This window comes from Maniola jurtina, chromosome 6 (genome assembly GCF_905333055.1).
Source record: "Maniola jurtina chromosome 6, ilManJurt1.1, whole genome shotgun sequence".
In the NCBI taxonomy this organism is placed as follows: Eukaryota; Metazoa; Arthropoda; class Insecta; order Lepidoptera; family Nymphalidae; genus Maniola; species Maniola jurtina.
Window position 1 is genome coordinate 1,755,259 of NC_060034.1, and position 26,960 is coordinate 1,782,218.

The window sequence follows — 26,960 nt, forward strand, 5'->3', positions numbered from 1 at the left end:
AGTAAAAATCTTCTATATCATTTAAGGTATCATTTAAAATCTAGGCATTGTAAGTTGCTGCAGCGTGTAGATTATTGTTCCATCGCAACAAATATAAAGGCTTTTAGTGGTTTCGGAACTTGTGGTTAGGGTATGACTTTCACTGAAAAAAGTAATTAGTGCTTTTCTGAAGATATATGTACATGCCTGTATCTGTCTGTACATGCCCTTTATGGATAGCCTTTCTTTCTTGAGGCATGCGGTTATGTGACACAAATGCTAGAAACAAAACATTTAAATGAAACCCAGCTAATTACTGACCAAACCAATAAATCTAAACTTGTTACCATTTGCCGCTGGATGGTGGAAGTGATGAACAATTGCTTTAAAAGAGATTTTCGTTTGCTCAGGATTGATCAGAGTCACCGTGCATTAAGTAACGTGATCGATTATTTCAGGATCGCGGTAACATCGCTAAACAGCTATCATGTTCTAGCATAATAACGTGTACTACAGACGTGATTTCCTTGACAAAATCCATGAACTGGTCAATGCGCAAAACAGTTTAGCAGAACTTGTTATCACACACAATAATTATAATAGAAGAAGAGCTCATTTCCAGGCTATGGAAGCCGACATCCTCCGTTCAATGACTTTCCTAGATTCACAGAAGAATCGACGCAGGTTGCTTTGGGCAGCTATCGACTGAAGCAAGCCCGTAGTTACTATGGTGAACAGTACTTATAACCAAATGGTGCATTCATCACAGAGCTCGGAGATATCCCAGTGGCAGAAGTTTGGGAGATGGCTGGATGAGATCACCTAGTATTACAAGGCCGCATACAATCCAGGTATGTATAAACGAATTTTGTCGACATTGCAGCTGATCCAGCACTTCGTGGGAGTCAAAATAATTGTACGTGTATTCAAATTCGTATAAAACAATCAGAACAGTAACAAAATCATAAAATCGGTTACAATTAATTATACAAAGTATATTAATTTTTTGTATAACTTGTATAACACGACATATAATGGCCCCACAGCCTTCGGATCATAATGACAATTGCTTCAAATCATTAGTTCTAGCCATATCTAACATTATTTTATGTTTCCCAGCACTTTTAGAAATCAATAAAATGTATGAAAATGATGAATCTTCGACCTTGTATAACTTGGTTCAGAGCAATCCTACAACTTTTCTGCCATATTAACTATTACTCCAAATGGCTAGTTCTAACGATCCGTACCATTTTTTTTCGTTGGCCGGCACTTTCAGAAAAGGCCCAAAAATAATGATCTCCTTTAAGTTTTTGTTGCAAAATTGCAAAAATGTCTCAAATGAAAATAAGTTTTTTGTTGTTTTATTATTAGATATTTACTATTTAAATTCAATTTAGCTGTTAATCTACGTTTTATTAAATAATAATATTACAATAAAATATGAGGCGCCTTTTATTTCCTCATAGAGGGTGATGAAAAGTAGAGTTTATCACTCGGGCGCAAAATATATTTTTGGCTCGGGCGACGTAGAGGTACTTTGAATCCCTCGCTACGCTCGGGATTCTACTCTACAATCTCTCACTTCGCTCTGGATTCAAAAAAAGCGCCCTCGCCGTAAAAATATTATTATGCTCTCTTATGATTACTACTATTTTATTGTATCTTTGTTGTTTTCTTTAGAAACCTGGGTATAATGTCGACATCTAGCAAATAACACCGCGCAATAAATTAGTATTCTGCTATCTACTTTACAAGTGAGACGAAAGTTTTATTTTAGCAGCTTCTGTACTAATTATTTTGCTTTTTAGCTTGGTAGGATTGGCAAGACCTGACATTGGCTAATCTATGTAAAGCCAGACGAGAAGAAAAAAATAAGGATTGGCAAGTGGCAATACTGAACCTCAAGCACTAGGTACAACTGTCAAGTGTATTTGCGACAAGGATCTTTTGACGCGTGGGCTCGGAACCACCGACCAGAAACAAAAGCTCGGAACTAGCATTTAAAGTACTGTGGTCAATGTCATTCAAGTGCAAGGAATATAATAAATACTACTCTCTTACGAGCATAGAGTAGGATTATATTAGGGTATAGAGTTATCGCTCCCAAGAATTAGGCGTAGTATGGAAGTCAGCGCTCCAAGCGATTGATGTACGAACTAATTTTCTCGTATATATACCTATAGCTATCACTGTCAATATCTATAGGTATAGCCCCTTGCCCATTGTATTAAAAAAAATCAGGGAATATTTTGACACAAGTTTAACTCTTTCATTGTTAGTTAAATTACAAGATATTAATATATTTTAATATACTAAATGTATAATAATTAATTAACTTGTATCTTGTTATAACTAACATAGCTGAAAGAGTTAAACATGTGTCAAAGCAGTATGGTATAGAAAATAAAATATAAATGATTCATTTTTTTCTTTTATTATAATATTGTAAGGCACAATTTTGGATATAATCATCTTCATTGAAATCCTTCTTCGCGCCACTTAAAATGCGATTAGTATTTTTACACCAGCTATAAAGGAATAAGTTGCAAGATACATCTATTATATAATCAGACAATTGAGTACCATGTTGTTTACATATTGTTATAAAATCGAAATTGCACTGGACAAGTATTAATGTTTTGATATAATTTTTTATGTTATACATGTTACTTTTTTTTTTTAATATATACGTAACTACATCCTGAATGTTAGAAAACATCTCTACAGCTTTTATGGCTGGATATGTAAGAACATGTTTACCTTTAATTCTTTCTTTACTTTTTATAAATTCAAAATTATTATGGTCATTGCTGTATAGATTATTCATACAAACTTTACAATTTTTGAACACATTCGTCCTAGCTTTTTTTATTACATACCCAGTAACATATTTTAAAACATCGAAAATTTTATCATCCGCCTTTTTTTTTTGTATGCCAATCAAGATATGGTCGTTTATTATTTCATCATATTCAATTTCAACTGGATCACTGTTTGAGGTTACCTTGGCTCTAAAAAAGATTTTTTTTAAGGAGTTGAACAACATATTTTTGGCAGAATCTGCTTCACAATTAGACCCTTTGGAGTGGCTGGATAGATTATTAATCAGCACAGCAGCAAAGGCAATTTCGAAGCCAGCACACGTCGGATTTATATTTCGTACGCCGTGGCTTCGAATAGAGCCAAAAAAGTTCTCCAAAGGATCTTGATTGAAATGCCTCATCCAAAAGGCCCTCAAACAGTGATCCTTGAGCAACTTCTCTTTCAAATAAATAACATTTTCGATTGTCCAGATCCAATTATTTATAGATGGGACACTGCAACTTTTCCCATTCCTATCTACTAATTTCATAGATTTCAAGACTTCTTTTGCTTTTGTCCAAGTTTCTTGATGACTGGATGAATGAGTCACGGGCCCAAGCAATAGTTTCCCTGGCTTTTTTACTGAGTTTCCAAAACTTCCATTCATCGAGTCGAAAAGTTCATCAAAAAACTTAATTAAGTCCGCAGTTTCCCTACTCTCTTCAGGTATTTTTTTTTATCTGTAACAAAGTAAATAAAAATATCTATGTAAAATGTTGCAAATATTAATATTCTAATAATGAAATATATCTGGGACACCGGCTATGAAACTTGTTTCTATTATGGCGCATACAGATAGAGCAGTGAAGGCAAGCAAAGGCAATTTGCTATACGTAAAGTTCTATACAATCAATCTCTATTATTATAAACAGTTATTAATCATAATTTTAAACAAATTAGTTGAATGGTTCAAAAAGAAGTTAACCATTCCTCACCTGCAAAATATCCCATACACTTGGCAACAGATGCGCTAAACACCTGAGTCGCACATTTCACCTTCATTTTTTTTATTTTAGCAGGTATGACATGGTTATCTGTAAGTTTTGGCAAAAATTTCAACCCTTTGTATTCCGGATTTTCTTCATATAATCTTATAATGTGATCCCATTTCCCAGTACATAGAGTATTATTTATTTTATATAAAACATTTTTAGTCAGCATATTATTCCTGATACCTTTGAGCATGTGTGGAACATCAAAAAGAGGGACAATTTCTTGATCATTGATTATAAAAATGTTTTGTTTTAGTTCTCTGTTATTTTTTAAATATAAACTTTTTGTTTCATTCACAAGTTCTTTGATGGCATTAACATTTGAGGATCCCTGATCACAAATGGTTGCTACAACTTTTAATCCAGTAGATTGCACTTGGCTTATAATAGCTTTGATTTGATTTTTTAATTCTAGTTTAGATGTGCTTCCGCTGCAAAACGTGTAAGCCAGTGGCTGCTTATAATTTTTTTGGATACCTCTTATCATGAAAACTAATGCATGGTCCGCGATTTTGTTTGCTGCTTTTATTCCATTATCTACATAACCTCTAATTAAATCTTTTTTTCTATTATAATCGAAATGAGGTGTGAGTGCCATCTCATCAAAAAGTAACACACATAATTTTTCTGTTTCTGACATTTTTGAAGCTCGTTTTTTTAAATGGGAAAATATGCTTTCATTTATGCCTGGTTTCAAGTTTGCACTAGAAATCATGCGACTTAAAGTTACAGGAGCAGGTAAAACTAAAAAGCTTCTAAACTGTATGCTCTTGGTCCCATTTTATAAAATGCTAATGACAATATTTTTTCTTCTTTGGTGTATCTTCTTCCAAATTTTCCTTTATTAGCAAGATTAATCTGCATCATGAAAAACACCATGGCAGCAGTTGTAAAATTACTCGTAACTTTTAAAAATGTAGAATTTTCTGTTAATTTAAGTGCTTTCTTCAATTTTGTTGCATAGTTATCTTTGGTTTTTTGCATTTTCTTAATTTTTTCCTTAAGGAAAGATATTTCTTTGCATTGTGGTAGTCCACGTTTTACAGAACCTGTAAATTGAATAAATATTAATTAATGCACAATATGTATCCAAGCTGTCACAGCCTAGTGGTTATGATGACTCTTAACCAGAGGTTGGGGATTCGATTCTGGGCATGCACCTATAACTTTCAGAGATATGTGCATTGTAACAAATTAAATATCACTCGTTTTAACGGTTAAGGAAAACATCGTGAGGAAACCTGCATGCCTAAGATTTCTCCATAATGTTCTCAAATGTATATGAAGTCTGCCAATCTGCACTTGGCCAGCGTGGTGGATTTTGGCCATAACCTTCTCAAATTGAGAGCAGACCCGTGCTCTGTAGTTAGCTGGCTATGGGTTGATCATGGTGATGATGATGATGATGTATTAGTAAGAGAAAATATATTATTAACTAGCTGACGCCCGCGACTTCGTCCGCGTGGATTTAGGTTTTTTGAAATCCCGTGGGAACTCTTTGATTTTCCGGGATAAAAAGTAGCCCATGTGCTAATCCAAGATATTATCTATCTTCATTCTGAATTTCAGCCAAATCCGTCCAGTGGTTTTTGAGTGAAGGAGTAACAAACATACACACACACACAAACACACATACAAACTTTCGCCTTTATAATATTAGTGTGAAGTGTGATATTGTAATTTAACTATTAATGTACCTTTGAAGACAGGCTGGTGGATTTTTTCTTTACCATATTTCTTCTTTGTGAATAAATCTGTAAGAAACAGAAAAAAAGTCACTTTTAAAAGACTATAAGTGAGAATATTATTTATACTAGCTGATGCCTACAACTGCAAAGTTTGGATTTTTCAACATCTTGTGGGAACTCTATGATGTTCAGAGATAAAAGTATGTGTAAGTCTGCCTGTGTCCATTTCCAAGTTCAAAGCAATCTATTTGTCAATTTTCGTTAAGATTGGTTCAGCAGTTAAGCCATGTAAAGGTAACAGACAGACAAGCAGACATTTCCGAATTAGTAATATTAGTCATGATGAACCCATTGCCAGTCCACTACTGAGCGCAGTTCTCCTCTCAAAATGAGTAGGGTTCAGGCAATAGTCCACCACGCTGGCCAAGGGCAGATTGTCAAACTTCACACACTCATGAAAACATGACAGAAAACTCAGACATGCAGGTTTCCTCACAATGTTTTCCTCCACCGCTAAAGCAAGTAATATTTAATTACTTAAAACCCATGTACTTACATAACTTTGAAAAGTTAAAGATTTACATCATAGCACTTGTCAATAACTGTATTTTTTACATTTCAATATCAGTGAGCTTATGCAAAATGAATACTAATTTACTTTAATAAATGAGTTCTGTTCGAGAACTATATCTCTTAAGTCTCTAGTATTGCAAGAGTACTAGGAAGAAAACACAATGTACATGTACTCACTATCAGAAGATGATGGATTGCTCAGATTTATGTCTTCAGCTTTATCCGATTGACCAACTATTTCAACATTTATGTTGCCAATTTCTTGCAGGGGCTTTCTTCCGACTGGAATAATAAAAAATAGTCATAAATACATTTATTTCAAATTGATAGCTACAAATAATTTGTCGTAAACAAACTTTGTCTGCATGGATTTAGGTTTTTAAAAAACCTGTTAGAACTCTTTGATTTTCCGGGATAAAAAGTTGCCTTTAACAATTTCCGGGACGCAAGCTATCTCTGTGCAAAGTTTTATATAAACTGGTTAAACAGATGGTCCATTAAGAATAATGTGGGAACTCTGATTTTCCAGGATAAAAAGTAATGTCAGTCCCTGGTATGTTAGCTAACTCTGATTCATTTCTTCAAATCTGTTAAACTGTTAGGATGTGAAAAGCTAGCAGACAGACAGACAGACAGACACTTTCACATTTATAATATTAGTGTAAACTGCTAATGCATTGATATGTGCACCATGTAAAATTGTATGTTACATTAATATGATGCTTACTGTTAGAAGATGATGGTTTGCTCTGATTTATGTCTTCAGCTTTGTCCGACTGACTTATGATTTCAACATTGATGTTGCCAACTTCTTGTTGGGGTTCCCTACGTTTAATTAAGAATCCTGTAACAAAGTATGATAATAGTCCGTTACTACCAAAAATCATAACGCTATTTAATTTTTTTAAACATTATGTTACACAATAGAAATCACAAATGTTGTTTTTTAGAAACAAAGTTTATTTGAAGGAACAGTAAATAATTACAAAAATATACTAACCTGGTAGATTCAGGGTTGGTGTTGCATTGGCACATAGTCTATTGCTAGCAGTATGAAATCGAGCTTGAAAATGATGATGACATATTCTTCCATATTTATGAATGGTCTTGTTGTCCAGTGCTAATATATCTCCACCAATTGCATACAGCCAAGTACGAAATCGGTCGGAGTCTTTTTCAGGATTAGGAAAACGATGTAATATTGTTCCATCCAATCCTATAACAAACAATGAATATTCCACTATTGAGTATTTTATACCAATATATAAAAAACATAACTTACACCAGTGCCCTGTTTATCAAACGTTACAAGTCTACAAGCTCACAAATTATCGGTAAAATAGAAGGTATGGTAGAATTACTTGTTATTTAAGTCAATGTTTAAAAATAAAACTTTTTTCAAAGACATATTGCAAATTTAAATAACCTCTTGTAAAACCTATTTTATTAGTTTTATGAATTATGATTAGAAATTTAACCATCTTTTCTGCAGATCTATAATTTGGCAAACATAGATGGTTTATTGAAGACCCATGTTAATACCTAACCTATGGTACTGTTTTATATGAGATCTTTTAGAGATAAAGAACATAGCAGTGAATCATTCATGCCATTCATTGATTTTGTTACTTGCACGAAGTTTTTGTCGAGAAATAAGAAAATAAACACAACTCTAATGTTATAAATCTTTTTATGTTGCATAGATTTAGTTAACAGAAGCTCTTAAATTTTTTCGTAACAAGTTACAAGCTACAAAGGCATTTATGGCTTTTTCGTACAAAACGAGACAGAACTTTTGTAATGCAAGGTTTATAATGTTTGATAAACAGGGGGCCTATCGGCTAAAAATGTATCAATCATTAAAGGACAGCATCAATGTCAAAACATGGTATTTAGCCAATGGGATTGGTCAAAAACCATGTTTTAACATTGATGCTGTCCTTTAATGATTGATATATTTTTAGCCGATAGGCCCCCGTGTCATGCTTCACATTTTATGGGTACAAATTGTATGCATTTCTTATAATATTTCTAGAATACTTGTTTCGACTTCGGTCCCTAAAGTCTCTGCCATAAACTACCACTAACATTCACTTCATATGTAATCGTATTATACTTAGTAAAATAACATGAAATTGTAATAGTTGTGAAAAATATTTTACTTACGTGTGTTGCTGCAGTTCGGTACACAGCATTTTCTATCAAGCGGCATCGTCGAAAGTAACCAAATCGAAATGAGAATCAGAGTCCAAAAAAGATAGCGTGGGTCAACAATAGAAAACAGGTCCGTCGGTGTCCAGGTAAAGCTTAGTCGCATAAAATTAAACATAAACGCATTAAAAACACACTAATTTCTCCAACAGACGAATAACGAATGTTTTTTTTTTTAAATCGAGTGACAAGACGTGTCATTTAACAATGACCACTAGTGAAACGAAACGTAACAAGTTAACATGCATTAAATTCAAATTATAAGATAATTATTAAAAATAGTAATAACTAACTTTATTTATTAAAAAATTTAATAATTTTTAAATGTAATAATTTTTACAGTCAAAATTGTCTATTTAATAGATATCATTTTCTGTCTTTTATTAACGACAAAGCTGCGTGAAATGAAACATGTAACGACTCTAGAGAAAAGGGATGCCAGCATAAAAAAATCTTCGGTATTGCCACTACAAATATTGTTGGCGCTCCCTATCGGTTGATGTACGAACTATATCAGTTCATACTTCCATAGTTTTGTTCGAAGCGAAAGCACCGTGCTTACGAGAGTTCAAGTGCCAAAAGGCAGAAAAGGTCTTTGCCGTATAATCAACATTGAATATTTTTATTTCGTGTTTATAAACTTGTATAACAAAAATAAAAAATGACACGCCATGCAAGGAACTGTACCGCCGGAGCGGTATACACATATCACGAGAAGAAAAAGGACGCGGCAGCGTCAGGATATGGGACTCAAAGCGAAAGAGTCGGCAAGGATTCTGTAAAAAGTTTCGACTGCTGCAGCCTGACTTTGCAGCCTTGCAGATACCCTGTTGTGACCAAAGAAGGCTATTTATTCGATAAAGAAGCGATATTGGAGTATATTATATCAAAAAAGAATGAGTACAACCGAAAATTAAAGCAATATGAAAAGCAATTGAAGAAGGAGGAAAATGAAATGAAAGAGCTCGCAGCAGCTGAAAAAGAGTCTAATTTAATCAAATTCATGAGCAGGGAGAAGAACATTTCACATTCTAGTAAATCTGACAACAGCGCTCCTTCAGCCTCTGTATCAAACCTTGCAAATGGTAAACACAAGGAGTTGCCGAGTTTCTGGGTGCCCTCACAACTTCCCGACGCTAAAATCTCCAAAATCGAGAAGCCAGACCCTACAGTTTACTGCCCAATAAGCGGCAAGCCTCTCAAAATGAAAGATTTGATTGAAGTCAAATGGACGCTGGTAAATGACCCTGATGATAAGAAATCTCTTATTGCTAAAGAGAATCGATACATGTGCCCTATTACACATGATATTTTGAGTAATGCAGTACCTTGCGCTATTATAAGGTAATCTTTAATATATAAAACACAAAATGTTCCTACATATGTCCGTTTTACAGACTTTGAAATCCAATCAATGTACCTCAAACTGGTTAATTTAGGAAAGCAATAATGCAAAGATGGTTCAAGACCACTAAAACAATACATTAGGCACATTCTTTTTTAATCAGCTAGTATTTAATAAAGTTATAGAAGATGAAAGAATAGTCAAGAAGGAAACTCTCAAAGCTTTGGTAGGTTTATGGATAATATTTAGAGTAGCTTAAAAATTTAAGGTAACTTGAAGTAAAACATGATATAACATGCATGCCTGAGAGTTCTCTTTAATATTCGCAAAGCTGTGGGAACTGTTTTACCCAGCATGGTGGCCTATTGCTTACACCTTGTCATCTAAGAAAACACCTGGTCTCAGTAGTAGGTTGAAATGGTGGTGATGATGATATTAATGATGTTTTCAAAAACCTTCGTTTTCATAAGAGAGATAGTTATCTAGGGAACTCCCTTTCAGCATCCCTTTTCCCTTCCACATATAATATGGGTACCTTCAAGTCAAGAGTGAATAGGCAACTTCTAGGCAAGCGCGCTCCATCTTAGGCTGCATCATCACTTGCTAGCAGGTCTGATTGCAGCCAAACACTAGTCTATATAATTTTAAAAAAAGCTCTCTTTTCCATAATGTTTTTCAATTCAAAAAGACAGCACCAGTATCATTAGTTCTTTCAATTTAGTTTTGAATAGGTACAAGTAAGCGCTATAGTGTGTATCTTGAATCTCAATTCCAGAACAAGTGGCCACATCATAACTCTGGAGTGTGTAGAGAAAATCATCAAGAAAGATTGGATCAACCCTCTCACAGGTGAAAAGCTCAAAGAAAAGGACATCATTCCTCTGCAGCGAGGAGGCACTGGCTATGCTCTGACCAATCAAAACCTGGAGGGCAAGAATGAGAGACCTGTGTTGCAAGCTTAGATTTAGTGTAATTAGGGTAAAATAAACTAATTTAATTTGTAAAATTATAAAATTAGTAATTTTGCAAAACGGTCCTCTTTTTTAATGATTGAGCTTCTTTCAAAAACAAATTTTTTAGGTAGCCATATTAACCCAATAGAACCTGTGCCATGAATTTAATGGCACAGGAATGTTTATGTACTAACAATCATATAATTACATTCAGATCATATATTTTTAAAAAGTCCTCATAAGTAAAAGACCAATTTAGAGGATCAAATAATGTTATCCTATTTAGATTTACTAGTCAGTGCCAGCTTTACCTATGGTACAGTGTGCAGCACACAGGCACAGGGTGTTAGGGGGCGCTTATACATTGTTAATAATGTAATTAAAAAAAAAACATTCTAAAATATTTGTGCACTTTTTGTCTAAGCACTATTGATCTGCATTCACTTTCACACTGGTAAGGAATATTGAAGCTACCTTTACTGTAAACTGTAAAGTATTAATCTTTCTAGCTGTTAGGGTCTAAAAATAATACAAAGAAAAGTAAAGATACATATTTCTATAACAAAATATATGTTTTGTAAAAATAAGTTTAATTCAAATTGTTCTTTAGGTAAATACATTATTACAAATTAACCTATGAACTATTGAATGAAAATAAATCTAAATGAAAATCTACATTATTTCTATCAGTCTCTGTATCAGTATAGGCTAATTCATTGTCTAGGGACTCCAAAAAGCTCATTATAGATTGACCTTGACTTGAATTTAAGTCTACATCTATTTCGTTGCTTTCAGTTACACCACTTACCCTATTTTCATTATTTATACTACTATATGGTAATGTTGGATCTAAATAGACATTCGAAGATATAAAACTATCTTTTTGTTCACCAAATTTATCTATTTTTGTATCTTGACTATGTGTTAAAGCTTGTTCTATTAAAGTATCAGACTTCATAAAGTCATGACTCCTATTTGTAATTTCATCTATTACTTTACATTCTTGACTATTCAACAGAGCTTTCTCTATTAGTACATCAGATTTCATAAAATCATCACTATCAGTCTGATTAGATACCTTCTCAGTTGCTGCATCACGATCATTTTGAGAAAGCATAAGTGGTTCAATTAAGATACAAGGTTTCGTAAGACCGATATGATTAATAGCTTTATTTACTTGAGAGTCGTGTTTAATGTGTGTGTCTTCAATAAAGATATTAGAGTCCAATAAACTTTCATGATTAGCAACTTCATTTTCTACTTTAGGTTCACTATTAACATGTTTTAATACTGATTCACTTGCTGTTCTGACACCATTTTTAACATGTAATAACGCTGGTTCTATAACTGCATCAGGCTTCATGAAATTATGTGTATGACTCTTCAAATCATTAGGTCTCACGAATCTTGATGAGTCTTCACACCAATTTTTAGATGTGTAATTCAAATTCTCAGATTCTTTACTAATATTTATATTAGTATCACTGAAAATCTCTTGTGAGTTTATACTACTTAATCTACTCTCTATATTATGTGTTATTTCAACATCCTGCGCTAGTTGATTAAGTTGTATCGGCTGGATGACTTCGATATATTTCGTCATCTTTTCAGGATTTATTTGAAACTTTCTAAAAACCGTTGAAGATGGTTTAATAGGCGACGATCTTATATCAAAATGTGCGCTGTGGAATTGAATGTGTGGGGGTTTAGTCACATTATCCACTTTTACAACAACTGCGTTTTGTTCCTCTTTTTGATCTTTTAATACTACTTTATCTATAACCTTTGATTCCTTATCATCAGTCTTTGCTGTATCACTTAATAGAGCAACTAAATCATCTAATTCAACACTATTACTATTCTTATCTATAGATATATCTTGTGAAAGCTTAATTTTCTTCCCATTAACACTATTACTACTTTGTTCTAGCTTCTGCTTCCTACTATCTACTTTTCTAAGGATTTTGGGTCTTCTTTCTTGAAAATTAATTTTCAAAATATTACTTGGGCCTTTGACACCATTCTCGATATTTTCAAGTTTTACATGTGGTTTGATATTATCGGCGACAGTTATTTGCGGGCGCGGGTTGTGCCGGCAGTAACCATCTTTATCTTTTTCACAACTGAGTGCTTCCATGTTCATATTGTATTTGCCTGGACTTATTCCAAATAACCTGTAACCAAAATAAATACTACATTTATTTCAAATTCCAAGGTTTTAACGACTATAGTAAATAACGGTTAATGGCGTCGATTCTGATATTTTCCTCTAAACTAAATCTAGAGTATCTGCATCTTTTTCTTTTTATCTTGCTATTACAGCATGGAAACTGAATTTTAAATTGAATACAGCCTACTCTAAATTTAAGTGCTTCTCAAAACACTATGTTACCTGAAGTCATGAGGCTTAACAGTTTTAAATTAAATTAAGTTTGTCTACCAAACCTAACTAGATTTTAGTACTCAGATTTTATTTTGAAACAAATTTGATGTAATCGCAAAATTCCAAAGAAAGAAGAGTGTATGTAATCTAAAATTAGGTTAGGTTATAACATAAATATGCATGTGCCCACTTAGGTTCTATTGGGTGATATTATTAGTTAATTCACTAGTTACTAAACTATGCTCAGTATTTTATCATATCACTAGATTTGCTTAGTTAAATGATCAAATTGAGTTGTCATTTGTCCATATGGCGAGATTTAATCAAATCCCGGATCTTACCATTTTCCTGCGACATATCGATAGATTGAATATTGAAACCGGAAATAAAAAACCGGCCAAGTGCGAGTCAGACTCGCGCACCGAGGATTCCGTACTTGGGTAATTTTTCCGACATTTTGCGCGATAAATCAAAAACTATTATGCATAAAAATAAATAAAATCTGTTTAAAAATCTACAGGTAAAGCCCATTTATATGATATCCCACTTTGTATAGTTGTTACTTTAAAAATTGAAACACATTTTAAATTTTTTTTTAATGATGTAACCACAAATTCACGGTTTTCGGATTTATGCCTTTATTTGTGCTATAAGACCTACCTACTTACCAAATTTCATGAATCTAGGTCAACAGGAAGTACCCTATAGGTTTTCTTGGCAGACACGACGGACGGACGGACAGACAGACAACAAAGTGATCCTATAAGGGTTCCGTTTTTCCTTTTGAGGTATGGAACGCTAAAAAATCCACTACAACTTACTTGCTAATGTCATCACTGATGACACTTGTCTCCGTCCCTGCATCCTTCTTCAGCAAGCACGGCACACAAGCCTGCAGCCGGTCTATCAGCAGCTGCAATTGTTGCAGCAGTATATTAGCTCGCTCTGCCTCCGGGCCAGCTGTGACCATCGCTATGAGGCAGTGGAACAGGTTGTTGTGGAAGTTACTCGGTGTGTGAGTTGGATGGTTTTCGTAATGTTTGAGAAGACGTTGAGGACTGCTGAATTTCTGGGAAAAAAACCATATTATATTTATTTATTTATTTATTTATAGATGAAAAACTTGCTTTGCTGAAATTAAACTTATTTTTATGCGATACTAGCTGATGCTTGTGACTTCGTTCGCGTGGGTTTATGTTTTTATAAATCCCATGGGAACTCTTTGATTTCGTGGGATAAAACGTAGCCTCAAATACTACGTTCAAATAATACGAGAGTAAGGTTAAACACGTTTATTGAGCTTGGTAGCACATGACACATACTAATTATATCACATGTTTTTTATCTAACCACTTGTATTGATCTTTTTTACAAAAAGGTAAACAAATGGTTTAGATTCCATATATGACACCTAGTTACTCTCCGTCCTTTTAATTATATGGTTAGGGTGTGAAGGAAAGACAAACAAACACACTTTCGCATTTATAATAGCATGATAACTACAGATCAACGAATTTTTCTTTATATGTGCTGTGAGTCTTTGCTTCTTGCCAAATTTCATGATTCTGGGTCAACAGGAATTAAACTTAAGATTATGATACCATTAGTTTAAATACTTACAGAGTTGCATTGTTGACATGCTGCTAAAGCAGTGGGGCGTTTCTTGGGTTTGGAGGGAGAATCTTCAATAATGTTTTTTGGCAGCTTTACAACTCGACCACTGCGAGTCACTTTTGCCTACAAATACACAAACTGATAAAACAGTGTAATAGTGCTGATTTAGTATACATAATAGAAACTAAAATAATTAAGTTGATTCTGTTATTTTCTCTAAATTTTTAGAGTATCTTTAATCTTGCAAAAAAGAGCAGAATATGAATATGAAATTAATGATTCTAATTTTAAGTGCTATTATACAAAAAACAATAGTCTCACAACTGGCACCTAAAGTCACAAGTTTTGTCAGTTCTAAAATTAAGTTTGTCTGTCCTTTTCTTATTACATTGGCAAGAAAAAGATGTAAATACTTTTAAATTTTGTTGCAATAAAAATCAGTAGGTACCATTGTTTGGTGGTAGTTTTGCCTGGTGGGAGGCTACGGTCGTGGCTAGTTACCAATATGACGCTGCATAGATACAGATAAGGGGAATAGGTTTTACCACATTCCTTCTAAATCATCTCATCTCAAATCTGTTTCCATCTTAGACCATTACATTCATGATTACAGTCAAGGGCTAACTTGGTCAAAATCTTACAAAATGTGAAAGTTTGGAAGTTTATTACTCTTTGATGTCACAACGAGTGGGCTAATTTGGCTGGTTTATAATTTAAAAGTTGTTTCTTTAATTTTGTAAATTTTAACTTTTTTTTTGATTTGTAATTTTCTAATTTAAAATTTTACAAGTTAGACATACGAGTCATAGTTAGTAGTTTCATACCTCTGTAATAATTTTTTGTTCTTCTTCTTCTTCTTCTTCTTCATCTTCAATGTCAGGTTTTTCTAGTTTGATCGGTTCTCTTTTTATTTCTGCACTGATTTGCTTAGCCACTTTATTTTGCTCAGCAAAATCCTTATGCGAAATAACTCTGAAAGAAACAAATATCATTTAGTAGTGTGAGGACAGGCTGAGCAATGTACAGCACATTGTACTGTACATATTTGTCTGTTTTTACTATCTCACTGGCGTAAAGGTAAGCGCTGTCGTCTTATTAGTGGGAGTTCCCATCGATTCCTAGCAGAGTTTTGAAATTATAAATCTGGTCCAGTGGCAGGCTATAGGTTTTAATTTTCTTGATAGATATTGACAGACACGACAAACTGTCAGACAGACAACAAAGTGATTTTATAAGGGTTAAATTATTAATGTGTGGGAAAAATAATGCTTTAATAATAAGCTTACTTATAAATAAACTTAGTATTGGTGGCTGGATCATACGCAGGTTCCGGTGGATTTCTCTGAGTGTTGAACATTCTTAGTGCATTATTCACTAGCTTCATCTGATCCGTGCTTAGTTGGTTGAGACTAAAATAGAAATGATTTTAGTTATAAGTATACATTGTTTGGCCTAACTCACATATTTAGTCAATGTAAGCCTCACTAGTTTGGAACCCATCCAGGGTACCAGAGTAACCTGGTTTTTTTAGTCTACTTATAAGATAAACAAATCACAGAAACCTTTTCGGAAAAATGCATAAGTGACGCAATTTGCCCAGCGCTTTAGGCCTTCTGGAGTTAGGATTTTCAAGCATTTAAATATCATTAATTGCTTTAATAGTGAAAGAAAATGTTGTGAACATGTGTGCCTGAGAGTTCTCCATAATGTTCTCAAAGGTTCATTCCACATTTGGCCAGCATAGTGGACTATTAACCCTTCGCATTTTGAGAGGAAATCCGTTCTCAGTAGTGAGTCGGCGATGGGTTGATGATAATGTAATATTCAATTACCTGTGGTATGTCTCACCAAACTTGACTAACTGCACGGGTGGCACTGCTACCGGTAAAGTCGGTGCTGCTGTTTGTTTCCGCTTACAGGAAGGTGAGCTGAAAATAATGTGTTATTTTACAAATGGCAACTTCACACTGGAAAGCACAGCATGAACAGTCACCAAACAGGTTGTATTTGTATTTATTTATTCTTCGTTTCAGACTTATAAAAGCACTTACGAAAGTCACAATACACTGAAAAAATAAGTCTACCAAATATGTAGGATCTAAATAATATCAAAATAACAATAGTAACAATAGTAAACCAAATTTCTAATATTACGGGTACACAAGTAGGTACATAATTTTTAGCTTAGCTTGTTGAATAGCTTATGCAGGGCTACATTTTCCATGCGTTTTTATCATCTATATAATCATTAATCTTATAATAACTTTTTTTAATTAGAATTTCTTTTATTTTACTTTTGAATTGCCTGTCAGAAAGATCGGTTATATCCTTTGGAATCATGTTGTAGAAGCGTATCGAACTGCCCATAAATGATTTAGTCGTTTTAGATAACCTGTATTTGTGTCCACTTAACTTATGTTTATTTCGTGTATTATAGTGATGAGAGTCAGAGTTCTTCTTATACGATGGTAGATGTTTTCTAATGTACATGAATCAAGCAGTTCAAGATTATTTCATGTGGGAGTCCCTACAAGAGATCTATGTTCAGCAGTGGACAGCTATTGAAGTTATTTTATCATTTCCACCCATCACTAATCCACTGAGCTCTCTTCTCAAACTAAGTACCTTTAAGGCAAGCCAGAATAGGCATCTTCTAGGCAAGCATGCTCCAACTTAGACCTCATCATAGCTTTTCTAAAGTAATGACTATTGTCATGGACAAGCCTATCCGGCAATAAAACTTAAAAAAAAGAATGAGAACTGAGGATTTAGGCCAACATGCTGGCTAAGTGTAGATTGGCAGTCTTCACACACCTTTAAAAATATTATGTAGAACTCCCAGACATGCAGGTTTCCTCAGTGTGTTTCTTCACTGTTCCAGCAAGTGAAATTATAACAAAACTATAAGTAACTACTAACTCTGAAAAGTTAGAGGTACAAGCCCAAGATTGCACCCCAGAACCCAAATAAAAAAAGCTTTAATAACTAGACTATCACCGCTATATGTGACAAGCACTATAGATCCAAAATAGCCCAAGCAACACCAGGTTCTGCTGTGACATTTCATAAGCAATTAAATATTCTATGAACTATGAAGAACTTACATGAATGAGTCACATTGAGAGTTAAAAGATTCACAATATTAAGTTTTGACTTACTTTTCTTTTGGTTTATTCTTTGGCAATATTTTTCCATTCTGAGATCGCACAATATTGGGTAAATCTTTGAGTTTAACAAGTCTACTGTTTACATCTATCTTAGGCGCTTGTTTTGGATTGTTTAAATTATTATTAACACTGATGTTGTTAGCAATATACACTGGTTTTAAAACAACACTGTTCACTGGAGTTATTACTGGTTTGCTGATTTCATTTTTGGTTTCACATTTTGGTAAGAGGAAACTAGCGAGCTTCAGGTTATTTCCAACGACACTGGTGTCGTTTTTCTTTAACGTTCTTGGTTTTATTGTGTTATCGGTGATTGTTAGGTTAGATTCCAGATTACCGCTACTTTCATAAAATCTTTTCAAACTCTCGCTCACAGGTTTATCTGCACTTTGGATGTTGGGTGCTAAAACGTAAGATCTTGCCTGAAAGTTATCATATAATTAATTACTTACTTAGAAATTGTAAAAATATCATTTAGAGATGCAAATAAACACTACCTGACTCACACCAGGATTTTCGATGAAGTAAACGGGAGTATATTCACAAGTGTTCAAAATGATATTGTCAGCAGACATATTCATTAACACCTAAAGTTTAATTTTCTACAAAGAATAATTTTGCTACACATAACAAAAAAGATGTTTTATAAAATGTATCGAAATTACGGGTAAAAGGTAGAGTATGTAGGTACTAGGTACCTAGCCTTTTTTGTTGATATTTGTGACGTAATGACGTAATCGTTCAGAACTAAAACTGCGACGTAAATAATTAAAATATTTTTCTACAAAAATGATCTTACTAAATTAAATATAATTTAGAACTGGAACTTAAAATAAATCAAAACTGAGATTTTATAAACTTTTGTCTGAAAATATAATAATATTGATACAATAATTTTCCGAACTTCAGTGAATAAAAAAACCATGAACAGAACAAAGGACAGATTATAAATCTACAAAGACAAAAACCCAACAAAAACCTATCTGTAGTTCGTGGTTTACTTACACCCCAATCTGATCAAAACATGCAATCAAATCCTGTCGTGTAAAGCATCCAATTCGCGATGAAAAAAAAGTTACGTTAAGTAATGGCAACATCATAGTTTGGACTCTATTCATAGACAACATAACCTTTCTTTTTGAAAAATTAAGTGCTGTCAAGCTAAGGTGATTTACTTTTAAAACAAAATAAAATTGTAAAACAATCCTAAAACTGTATGTTATGCATTAAATTCATATTAATTGTTGATAGAAGTGTTCTATAAATTGAATTGTGTCTACCGTTTGAGAGTTTTGTTGTGTGATTGATATGTTTCGGCCACGTGCGGTGTATCCTGAACGTTAATGCGTTTTTCTGTTTTCAGACAAAATGACGAACTCCAAGGGTTATCGTCGCGGAACGAGGGACTTGTTCGCCCGCAGGTTCCGTACACATGGAACCATCCCCCTTTCCACTTACATGAAAGTGTACAAAGTCGGCGATATCGTTGACATTAGGGTAAGCACACTTATGAAAATATAGTCTATAATTACTATCCAAATTATACATTAAGATTATCAGTGGAGCATGCTATCCTGGACCACAAAATGTCCTGGGTTTGTTGGGTAATCTGATGAATAATAATTGCAATGGTCTCATAGGGTGATCTTCTCTTAGAAGATAGATTTCTTAAAGACTTTGGCTAGTTGGCGTCCATTGAAATACAAATAAAATCTACATAAATGATTTAGCTTAACATTTGGGTTAATACTATGTGTCCATGTCATTATCTTTACAGATCAACACTATTTTGGATAGCCTTTAGGTAACGAACTTGTTTTCTTTTGATTTCAGGGTAACGGTGCAGTTCAAAAGGGCATGCCACACAAAGTGTACCACGGCAAGACCGGACGTGTCTACAACGTAACCGCACATGCTTTGGGTGTCATTGTCAATAAGAGGGTACATGGCAGAATCATCCCCAAGAGGATCAACATCCGCATTGAGCACGTCAAGCACTCAAAGTGCAGAGAGGACTTCCTTAAGAGGGTGAAAGAGAATGAGAGGCTCCTCAAAGAGGCTAAGGCCACCGGCAAAATTGTCAACCTCAAAAGACAGCCTCAGCCACCACGGGCAGCTCACATTGTCAAGGGCACTGAGAAACCAGTGCTGCTTGCGCCCATCCCATATGAGTTTGTAGCCTAATGTGGAATAAACTATTTTTAAGCTATACTTGTCTTTTAATTTATTCATTAAATATGATGCACTAGCTGTGCCCGCGACTTCGTTCGCGTGGAATAGTGACGTAAATTGACAACTTTTTTATTTATGAACCGATTGACATGAAATAAACACTAAATGTTAAGTGAAGCTTACTACAATATATTGGTGAAAACCGTATCTAAATCGAATAAGCCGTTTCTGATATTAGCGTGCACAAACACACAGACAAAAAAAAAATTAATTACAATTTCAGGTTCAGCATCGATATAATAACAACCCCTGCTACTTTTCTTTTATATATTTCCATTGTACAGACACCACTTTTCTACAATTTTATTATATGTATAGATGATGATGCACATTGACATAATTTACATTTTACATAGCATATTAGCTGATAATTTTCCAAGTAATGCACAATACAATAAGATGAGTTGTCCTTTTGTCTGTTTTTCTCCAGTTTGTACATTGTGTAGATGGAATGAGTAACTCAAACTCAATATGTTATGGAAAATTTTAGGTTGTCACTTCAATTCTATTGTGTGTGAATAGATCTTAAAGGTGCTGCAGAGCATTCAATTGTGACAAACCAGAACATTTAGTTAGTAGGGTTCCATACCTCAAAAGGGAAAAAAGGAACCCTAATAAGAATAGGATCGCTTCATTATATGTCTGTTGAATTCGCATTTCTATACCACCATACAAGATAATAAAAGTAGATAGATAGTTTCCATGCAACATTGTTTTATAATACACTAGCTGATGCCCGCAGCTTCGCCCGCGTGGATTGGTCAGATCCCCTGCAGCATCAGGATTGAGGAGTTGGACTCCAAATTTTTTATGAAACAATGTCGCAAAGTTCCTCTATCGATTAAAAAAGAAATGACGCAAATCGGTTCAGAAATCTCGGAGATTTCGGTGTACATAGGTAGAAAACACAACTCCCTTTTTGAAAGTCGGTTAAAAAAGTAGCCTATTTTACGCCCTGGTCAATCCTCTACTTGCCTGTGAAAGTCCCGTCAAAATCGGTTCAACCGTTCCAAAGATTAGCCTTTTCAAACAGACAGACAGACAGACAGACAGACATACAAAAATTTTAAAAACGTGTGATTCAGTTATGGTATCGTTCAAATAACTATATGAGCTTAATATGAGGTAGTTATTTCGAAATTACAGACAGACACTCCAATTTTATTTATTAGTATAGATTTTAGCCTTCAGGTTCAAAATATTGAATTCTCACAATGTTGAATTTGCTAAACGAGCTTAGGGTGTCTATAACCCCCTCAAATCCCTAAGAAATTATTTTGCAGTTTATGCATTTAGCAAATTTTTTGGGAAGATTCAGATATTATAAGAATTCAACATTTTAGGAATTTAAAATTTTGAATTTTATAATACATTTTAGCCTTCAGGTTCAAAATATTGAATTCTCACAATGTTGAATTTGCTAAACGAGCTTAGGGTGTCTATAACCCCCCCTCTCCCCTCAAATCCCTAAGAAATTATTTTGCAGTTTTTGCATTTAGCAAATTTTTTGGGAAGATTCAGATATTATAAGAATTCAACATTTTAGGAATTTAAAATTTTGAAACTAAAGGCAAAAATGTATTATAAAAATTGGTTGTCTGTAAAGTCGGTTTACTGACGATAGTTGAACGTGACAACAAAGGCCGATTGTGCTTCTTTGTCGCTCGTTCCGCGCTCTCGCTTGCACTTCAAGCCTTACACGGAACGCCTCAGAGCGAGGTAACGCCGCATGAGTCATGTTTTTTCGTGAGTGCAGTCGGCTCTATCGAATTATAAGACGTTGTCACGTCAAAACAATGTTGCATGGAAACTGAACTGGGAATATTCAAATATCGGTTGAATTAAACTACAGCTCAGTAGAGAAACTACAGATACACTTTCGGCTTTGAAATAAAACAATGTCGCAGAGAAAGATCACAATTTTTTAATTTACTTTAAATGAAATATATTTACAAATGAACGAAATCTAATCAGATGAATAATAATAATAGTTTAATTTAGTGATCGAAATCAAACAAATCTCAATAACATATGCCTTTCCAACTTTAACAATATGGCATATAGGTATGTTAAATATATAAATTACTATATTTAGATAAACTTAACAACTAGCATCTCTAGATTGATAAAATAGTATATATCCCGTTTCAGATGATTTCTGTATATCAGAAGTAAGACCGTAGAAGTCTTCTATAGCAGAGGCATCTATTTTCTGCAAAGGAAAGAATATATTTATGATAAATTGCAATAGTATCTGAAGTTGATTTCAAACTACGGAATATAATTTAATATAAAAATATCGCTCACCCTACTTTTAACTGTTCATAGAAGAGAGATATTTAAAAGTAGGATGAGCGATATTTATATATTATATATCCTTAGTTTGAAGGAAACTTCATGGGAGTTCTTATTCGGGCGATAAGCTATCCCCTCCCCCCCACCTCGACTTTCCTGTGGGAGCTCTCTGAATTACTAGGAAAAAAGTAATCTATATCTATTGGATAGAATCAGGCGTTACTTTGCGGAAGTTCATGTTTAGCAAGACTTCTGTTTTCGACTTCTTCTTCTTCGAAATCTCCTGAGGATGCTCCGGTGTCGGGGCGAAACGTGCGTCGAGAGTAGTGGAAAAGTCTTGTGTGGTGGTGCATGTGAGTGGTGGTGGCAGTGCTTGCTTGGGAACTTGGCTTTATTGCTTGGTTGGGGAGGTAAGCGGTGCTTAGCTTGTAACTGCATGTTTGACCATACAGATTTTTTCTGTTGGCGGATTAAGTATAGCAAAATAATTTTTAACTGTTTCTTGCTAATCTATATCTGTTCACCATACAAGCTAGCTGTGCTCATCAAAATCGGTTAAGTTGTGAAAAAGCTAAGAGACCAACACTTTCGTATTTATAATATCACTATGGATTGTATGCACATACGTCCACCATATCGTCGTCGAAGAGAAGCCAGAAGCCGTGGCTCTTGACGATGCTGATGTAGTGTCCACGGTTGGGTCCGGATCCACAGTGGACCACCACGGCCACCAAATCATACAGCCGGTCTGGATTCACTGCGTCGTCCGACTGGGGAACAAAAATCTGACATTACCATCACACTAATATTGTAAAGGCGAAAGTTTGTGTGTATGTTTGTTACTTCTTCACGCAAAAACCACTGGATGGATTTGGCTGAAATTCGGAACGGAGATAGATAATATTCTGGATTAGCACAGAGGCTACTTTTTATTCCAGAAAATCAAAGAGTTCCCACGGGATTTTGAAAAACCTAAATCCACGTGGACAAAGTCGCGGGCGTCAGCTATCAACAGCAAAATCTTTAAAAACTTATTTGTAAGGCATCATTAATCTATTTAAATTAAAATGATTATTATATGGAACTACTTAAGCAGTAAGCTTGATTAGTTTCAAACCCATGTGGTGTTCTTTTTCACGGGGACTCGACGTGGCGCAGTTGATAATGGAAATCACTCACAATAGAGTAAATTAAACGCTTTTGGTTTTAATTAAAAATACTTACCGTATTGAACAACCTCAGCTCCAACGGAAAGACCACCCTATGTGACACTTTAATGTGCCTGTTGTACTGCTCCATATACTTGAATCTCTTTAGATGCAGCGCCAGTATGAGAGGCAACTTTTTGACTCGCATACGTTTCTGGGCCTCTTGATAGCTGCTACAGTTGTCGCATTTAAACTTGTTGTCATTACACAGGGTCTCTGTGTCACTGAAGCATTTCAGGCAGTGAGTTATACTCGTGTTTTGGTCTACGTCCACCTGAAAAAGATATGTATGTTACAAAATATCCCAATTCTTTAAGTTCAATTCTAACCAATATAATATTATTATTATCTATTCTCCAAGGAAGAGATTTTTTTGCGATGTTATCTAGGACTAAAACTAGCACATTTTGAATATTTTTTTTATTGATAATACCAGCAGGATTTCCATAATAGGCTTTTTCTTATAAGAATAATATTATCAATGCCTTACTAACAGTACAAGTACAACATGTTATGAGACATCCTGATTCATTGTCTGCATATTTGGTTCTTTCAGTATATTTGGTCAGTCTTCTGAAAGACATCATGTATCTGCATGTATTCTATGCTCTAAATCACTGATAACAAAATATAAAACAAAGAATTATTCATCTATACTGCTTACTCACCTTGAACATGTCATGTATCCACATTGGATCCATGCTCTGTTGTTTTCATTCAAATATTACATGACCAAAGAGATAGAAAGAGAGATAGATAGAACACTTTATTGCACACAAAAACACATGTAAAGGATCACAACACAGACAGAAAACAGAAAAAACAATTGTGTGCATAGGCGGCCTTATTGCTTGGAGCAATCTACCAGGCAACCTTTAGGTACCTTTACCTAGTAGGTTGGTTAGGGCCAAAATAATGCAAGAAATCAATGTCTTTTATTAAATTACCTGCAAATCAAAGAAATGTTCATCCTTACTGCTGACTGTCTCACAGTTCAGACACCTGGTCTCACTGGTGAGCGTCCCCTGGAATATCTCGTGGACCCACGTAGGGTCTGTATTCTGGCTCTGAGGTACCGTGCCATTGCATGTCACACCCTCTTTAGCTCCATCTGTCTTTTGCAGTTTTAAAGTGCTCTGGTTTCTTTCAGCTGAAAAGTTAAAGGTGCAGTACTATAATTATGGATTCCTATTAAAATGTTATTTATATTATCTGTCTATTATTAGTGTCCGACCAATACTAGGCTTCGGACACCTTCATTCAAAAACCGGCCAAGTGTGAGTCAGACTCCCGCACCGAGGGTCCCATACTCAAGTAATTTTTCCAACAATGGACTGAAGGTTTCTAGTAAGCACTGAATTTGGGTGAATTGTTAGGAATGTGTAAGAGTGCAATGGAAGAAGTAATGCACGGGGAACAGGGGTCGACTGCCATCATAATAAATCAAAACAAAACAAGTGCTTTGTGACAAGTTTGTATTAATGACAAGTTCAACAAGCCAATAGGTTAACATAAAGTTTAAAAAAACTTTATTTTATTCACTTTTAGCTATTTGCCTATTTGAAGTTTTATAATATCTTTGAGGAAAACTTTGAAAACTTACCTAAAATAATTTCATTAATGTGATTTATAAGGAAGTTAAGAAACTCATGTGCATCCTGTTGCATGTAGTTATCAAACTCCTCTGTAATAATAAAAAGGTAAGGTGAAGACTTGACAAGACACAAAGTGCAGGCGCACTGCAGTATAGCAGTAATTGAACTTGTACAGTTCACAAAAAAGATTTGTTTTTATTCAATGTGCATGTTCAGATTGGACTACTTGTTTTGTGGACACTGCACCAGAAACTATGAAAATATACTAAGTAGTAATAAGATAATATTAAGTATTATATTTATAAATAATTTAGTATAATATAAAGGTTTTTATGGAGAGCAAAAGAACCCAGTACACATATTCACAAAATTATTCAATTACTTATATATAATTAAAATAAAAGTATAACAATGCACATAAAATTTTAAAACCAACTGGGATTGTATGTTAAAATACTCTACCCAGGCATCATAGGCAGCAAATCTATACTCATTTATTTACATCACACATTCACTGTAATTATTTAAAGAAAAAAAATTATATATCTAGTAATATAAAACAGATTAGTATATGGATTTCAGGTTCATATAATCTTACATGCCGGACAAACACTTGCAAGAAGAAGAAAATCTGAGGTACTTGCCTTTCTCTTTCCTCAATCTAGCAATAAATTTCTTAGGTGCTATAGATCCTACTTTTTTCTTTTGTGTGGCTATACTATAAAATAAGTCTGCCAGGCATGTTAGAAGTGTTTCCTTAGTTCTCTTGTTCTTTGCCTTGTACTCCAGGACTTTCTCTCTGAACGGTCGACAGAAGTACAATGCTTGCAACACTGAATTACTGTAACAGGTGTTACCAAACTGAAAAAATAAAATGGGTTACTTTACTTTGGGTTATTTTATTTTTTCACAATGTTGTGAATTAGGTATTTTATCAATGAATATTTTTAAATACAAATATTATGGTTATTGAGGATTGAAGTTTTTAATTTTAGCTTTTATAGAATTGCCGAATTAACTGGTTCGGTGGGCGTAAGTAGGACAAATTTATATAGTTAGCTACTTAAGAAAAATGTTAAGGCACTGAAGAGTTGCACTTACATTAACTAAACCAAAATAATGTTCGTTCGGTGGAAACTGCTCGGAGCCAATATCTCTCTCTAGTTGTGATATATTTGCGCCCTGTAACAAAAACACGATACCTCATACCGCTATCTTCAGATCGGTTTGTTAGATATTCCGATTAGATATTTGTCGTGTCTATAAGGTTATACTTTAGCTCACACATCACCTATAGGTGAACTGCCGGGTATGGAAGCTATTGCATCATTATTAAACTGTTTAATAACGAGTTTATTTCTATTCCTGGCGTAAATAATATCGAGTTTTCATACCATTCTCTGTTGGAAGTTAAGGCCGAGATCCTGACATATTGACATTTGCAATCCTGTTGCGGAAACTTGTAAACTGAACACGCGTTTTTTTAGCCCAGCGTATATTAATTTGAATACTATGCGGCTGTTTCTAGTTGCATTCTTGAACTTTCGCGTTGCGTACGCAAATTAACACAACACCAAATCAACTGACAACTCACATCCATGACTTGACAGTAAATGTCAATTAGACATTTCTTGCCTGGAACTCGGATCGGAACAGAATAAGAAGCGTTCCTATATTGTCGTCTGTCTGTGGAATTTTTACCATCGTGCGCATCGGTCATTTGCCCGCCCGTGCGTTCCTAGCCTTTATGGCACCTCCACATGCTTGCGACAAGCTATATAAAATTATACAGCAAGTATCAGAAAACAGCACAGAATACTTTTTATACATAGTGTTTGGCTTGCTTGCACTCCAATCGTA

The 26,960-nt window shown here is 34.4% G+C and overlaps 4 protein-coding genes and 1 long non-coding RNA gene across 6 annotated transcripts; 2 read left to right on the top strand and 3 right to left on the bottom strand.

The window, feature by feature from the left end:
* Positions 1–6,397: 6,397 nt before the first annotated feature.
* LOC123865916 lies at positions 6,398–8,557 on the bottom strand. The gene is made up of 3 exons (XR_006796068.1): positions 8,264–8,557; positions 7,098–7,313; positions 6,398–6,941 (listed from the first exon to the last, which is right to left on the bottom strand). It is a non-coding gene; the product is annotated as an uncharacterized LOC123865916 (long non-coding RNA).
* Positions 8,558–8,871: 314 nt separating this feature from the next.
* LOC123865905 (nitric oxide synthase-interacting protein homolog) lies at positions 8,872–10,678 on the top strand. The gene is made up of 2 exons (XM_045907127.1): positions 8,872–9,652; positions 10,429–10,678. The coding sequence occupies exons 1-2, from the start codon at positions 8,970–8,972 to the stop codon at positions 10,613–10,615; spliced, it is 870 nt and encodes a 289-aa protein (XP_045763083.1). The 5' UTR covers positions 8,872–8,969; the 3' UTR covers positions 10,616–10,678.
* Positions 10,679–11,147: 469 nt separating this feature from the next.
* On the bottom strand, positions 11,148–18,669 carry LOC123865891. 2 transcript variants are annotated; one of them, XM_045907105.1, is made up of 8 exons: positions 18,268–18,669; positions 17,762–18,192; positions 16,436–16,519; positions 15,890–16,012; positions 15,428–15,575; positions 14,610–14,726; positions 13,811–14,058; positions 11,148–12,780 (listed from the first exon to the last, which is right to left on the bottom strand). In XM_045907105.1, the coding sequence occupies exons 1-8, from the start codon at positions 18,349–18,351 to the stop codon at positions 11,241–11,243; spliced, it is 2,775 nt and encodes a 924-aa protein (XP_045763061.1). In that variant the 5' UTR covers positions 18,352–18,669; the 3' UTR covers positions 11,148–11,240. The 2 variants fall into 2 exon arrangements, with proteins under 2 accessions (XP_045763061.1, XP_045763060.1); XM_045907104.1 differs by having other exon boundaries at positions 16,436–16,531.
* A 106-nt stretch (positions 18,670–18,775) lies between these two features.
* Positions 18,776–19,979, top strand: LOC123865910 (60S ribosomal protein L21). Its single transcript, XM_045907137.1, has 3 exons — positions 18,776–18,936; positions 19,134–19,267; positions 19,604–19,979. Exons 2-3 carry the CDS (start codon positions 19,139–19,141, stop codon positions 19,952–19,954), a joined length of 480 nt encoding a protein of 159 aa, XP_045763093.1. The 5' UTR covers positions 18,776–18,936; positions 19,134–19,138; the 3' UTR covers positions 19,955–19,979.
* A 1,927-nt stretch (positions 19,980–21,906) lies between these two features.
* On the bottom strand, positions 21,907–26,717 carry LOC123865901 (ubiquitin carboxyl-terminal hydrolase 46). The gene is made up of 8 exons (XM_045907120.1): positions 26,495–26,717; positions 26,202–26,282; positions 25,745–25,961; positions 25,109–25,189; positions 24,453–24,655; positions 23,522–23,779; positions 22,924–23,067; positions 21,907–22,214 (listed from the first exon to the last, which is right to left on the bottom strand). The coding sequence occupies exons 1-8, from the start codon at positions 26,537–26,539 to the stop codon at positions 22,104–22,106; spliced, it is 1,140 nt and encodes a 379-aa protein (XP_045763076.1). The 5' UTR covers positions 26,540–26,717; the 3' UTR covers positions 21,907–22,103.
* Positions 26,718–26,960: the final 243 nt, after the last annotated feature.

What these genes read in the sequence shown, in the direction of transcription:
- LOC123865905 (XM_045907127.1), top strand. Translation starts at nt 8,970, where the DNA reads ATGACACGCCATGCAAGGAACTGTACCGCCGGAGCGGTATACACATAT. An exon ending in GTACCTTGCGCTATTATAAG is followed by an intron (nt 9,653 to 10,428) that starts GTAATCTTTAAT and finishes TCTCAATTCCAG; the next exon opens with AACAAGTGGCCACATCATAA.
- LOC123865891 (XM_045907104.1), bottom strand. Translation starts at nt 18,351, where the DNA reads ATGAATATGTCTGCTGACAATATCATTTTGAACACTTGTGAATATACT. An exon ending in AATACTAAGTTTATTTATAA is followed by an intron (nt 15,576 to 15,889) that starts GTAAGCTTATTA and finishes TGTTTCTTTCAG; the next exon opens with AGTTATTTCGCATAAGGATT. An exon ending in AACAAAAAATTATTACAGAG is followed by an intron (nt 14,727 to 15,427) that starts GTATGAAACTAC and finishes GTGTATTTGTAG; the next exon opens with GCAAAAGTGACTCGCAGTGG.
- LOC123865910 (XM_045907137.1), top strand. Translation starts at nt 19,139, where the DNA reads ATGACGAACTCCAAGGGTTATCGTCGCGGAACGAGGGACTTGTTCGCC. An exon ending in GCGATATCGTTGACATTAGG is followed by an intron (nt 19,268 to 19,603) that starts GTAAGCACACTT and finishes TTTTGATTTCAG; the next exon opens with GGTAACGGTGCAGTTCAAAA.
- LOC123865901 (XM_045907120.1), bottom strand. Translation starts at nt 26,539, where the DNA reads ATGTCAATATGTCAGGATCTCGGCCTTAACTTCCAACAGAGAATG. An exon ending in TAGATTGAGGAAAGAGAAAG is followed by an intron (nt 25,190 to 25,744) that starts GCAAGTACCTCA and finishes TTATTATTACAG; the next exon opens with AGGAGTTTGATAACTACATG. An exon ending in TCGACGACGATATGGTGGAC is followed by an intron (nt 22,215 to 22,923) that starts GTATGTGCATAC and finishes TTTCCTTTGCAG; the next exon opens with AAAATAGATGCCTCTGCTAT.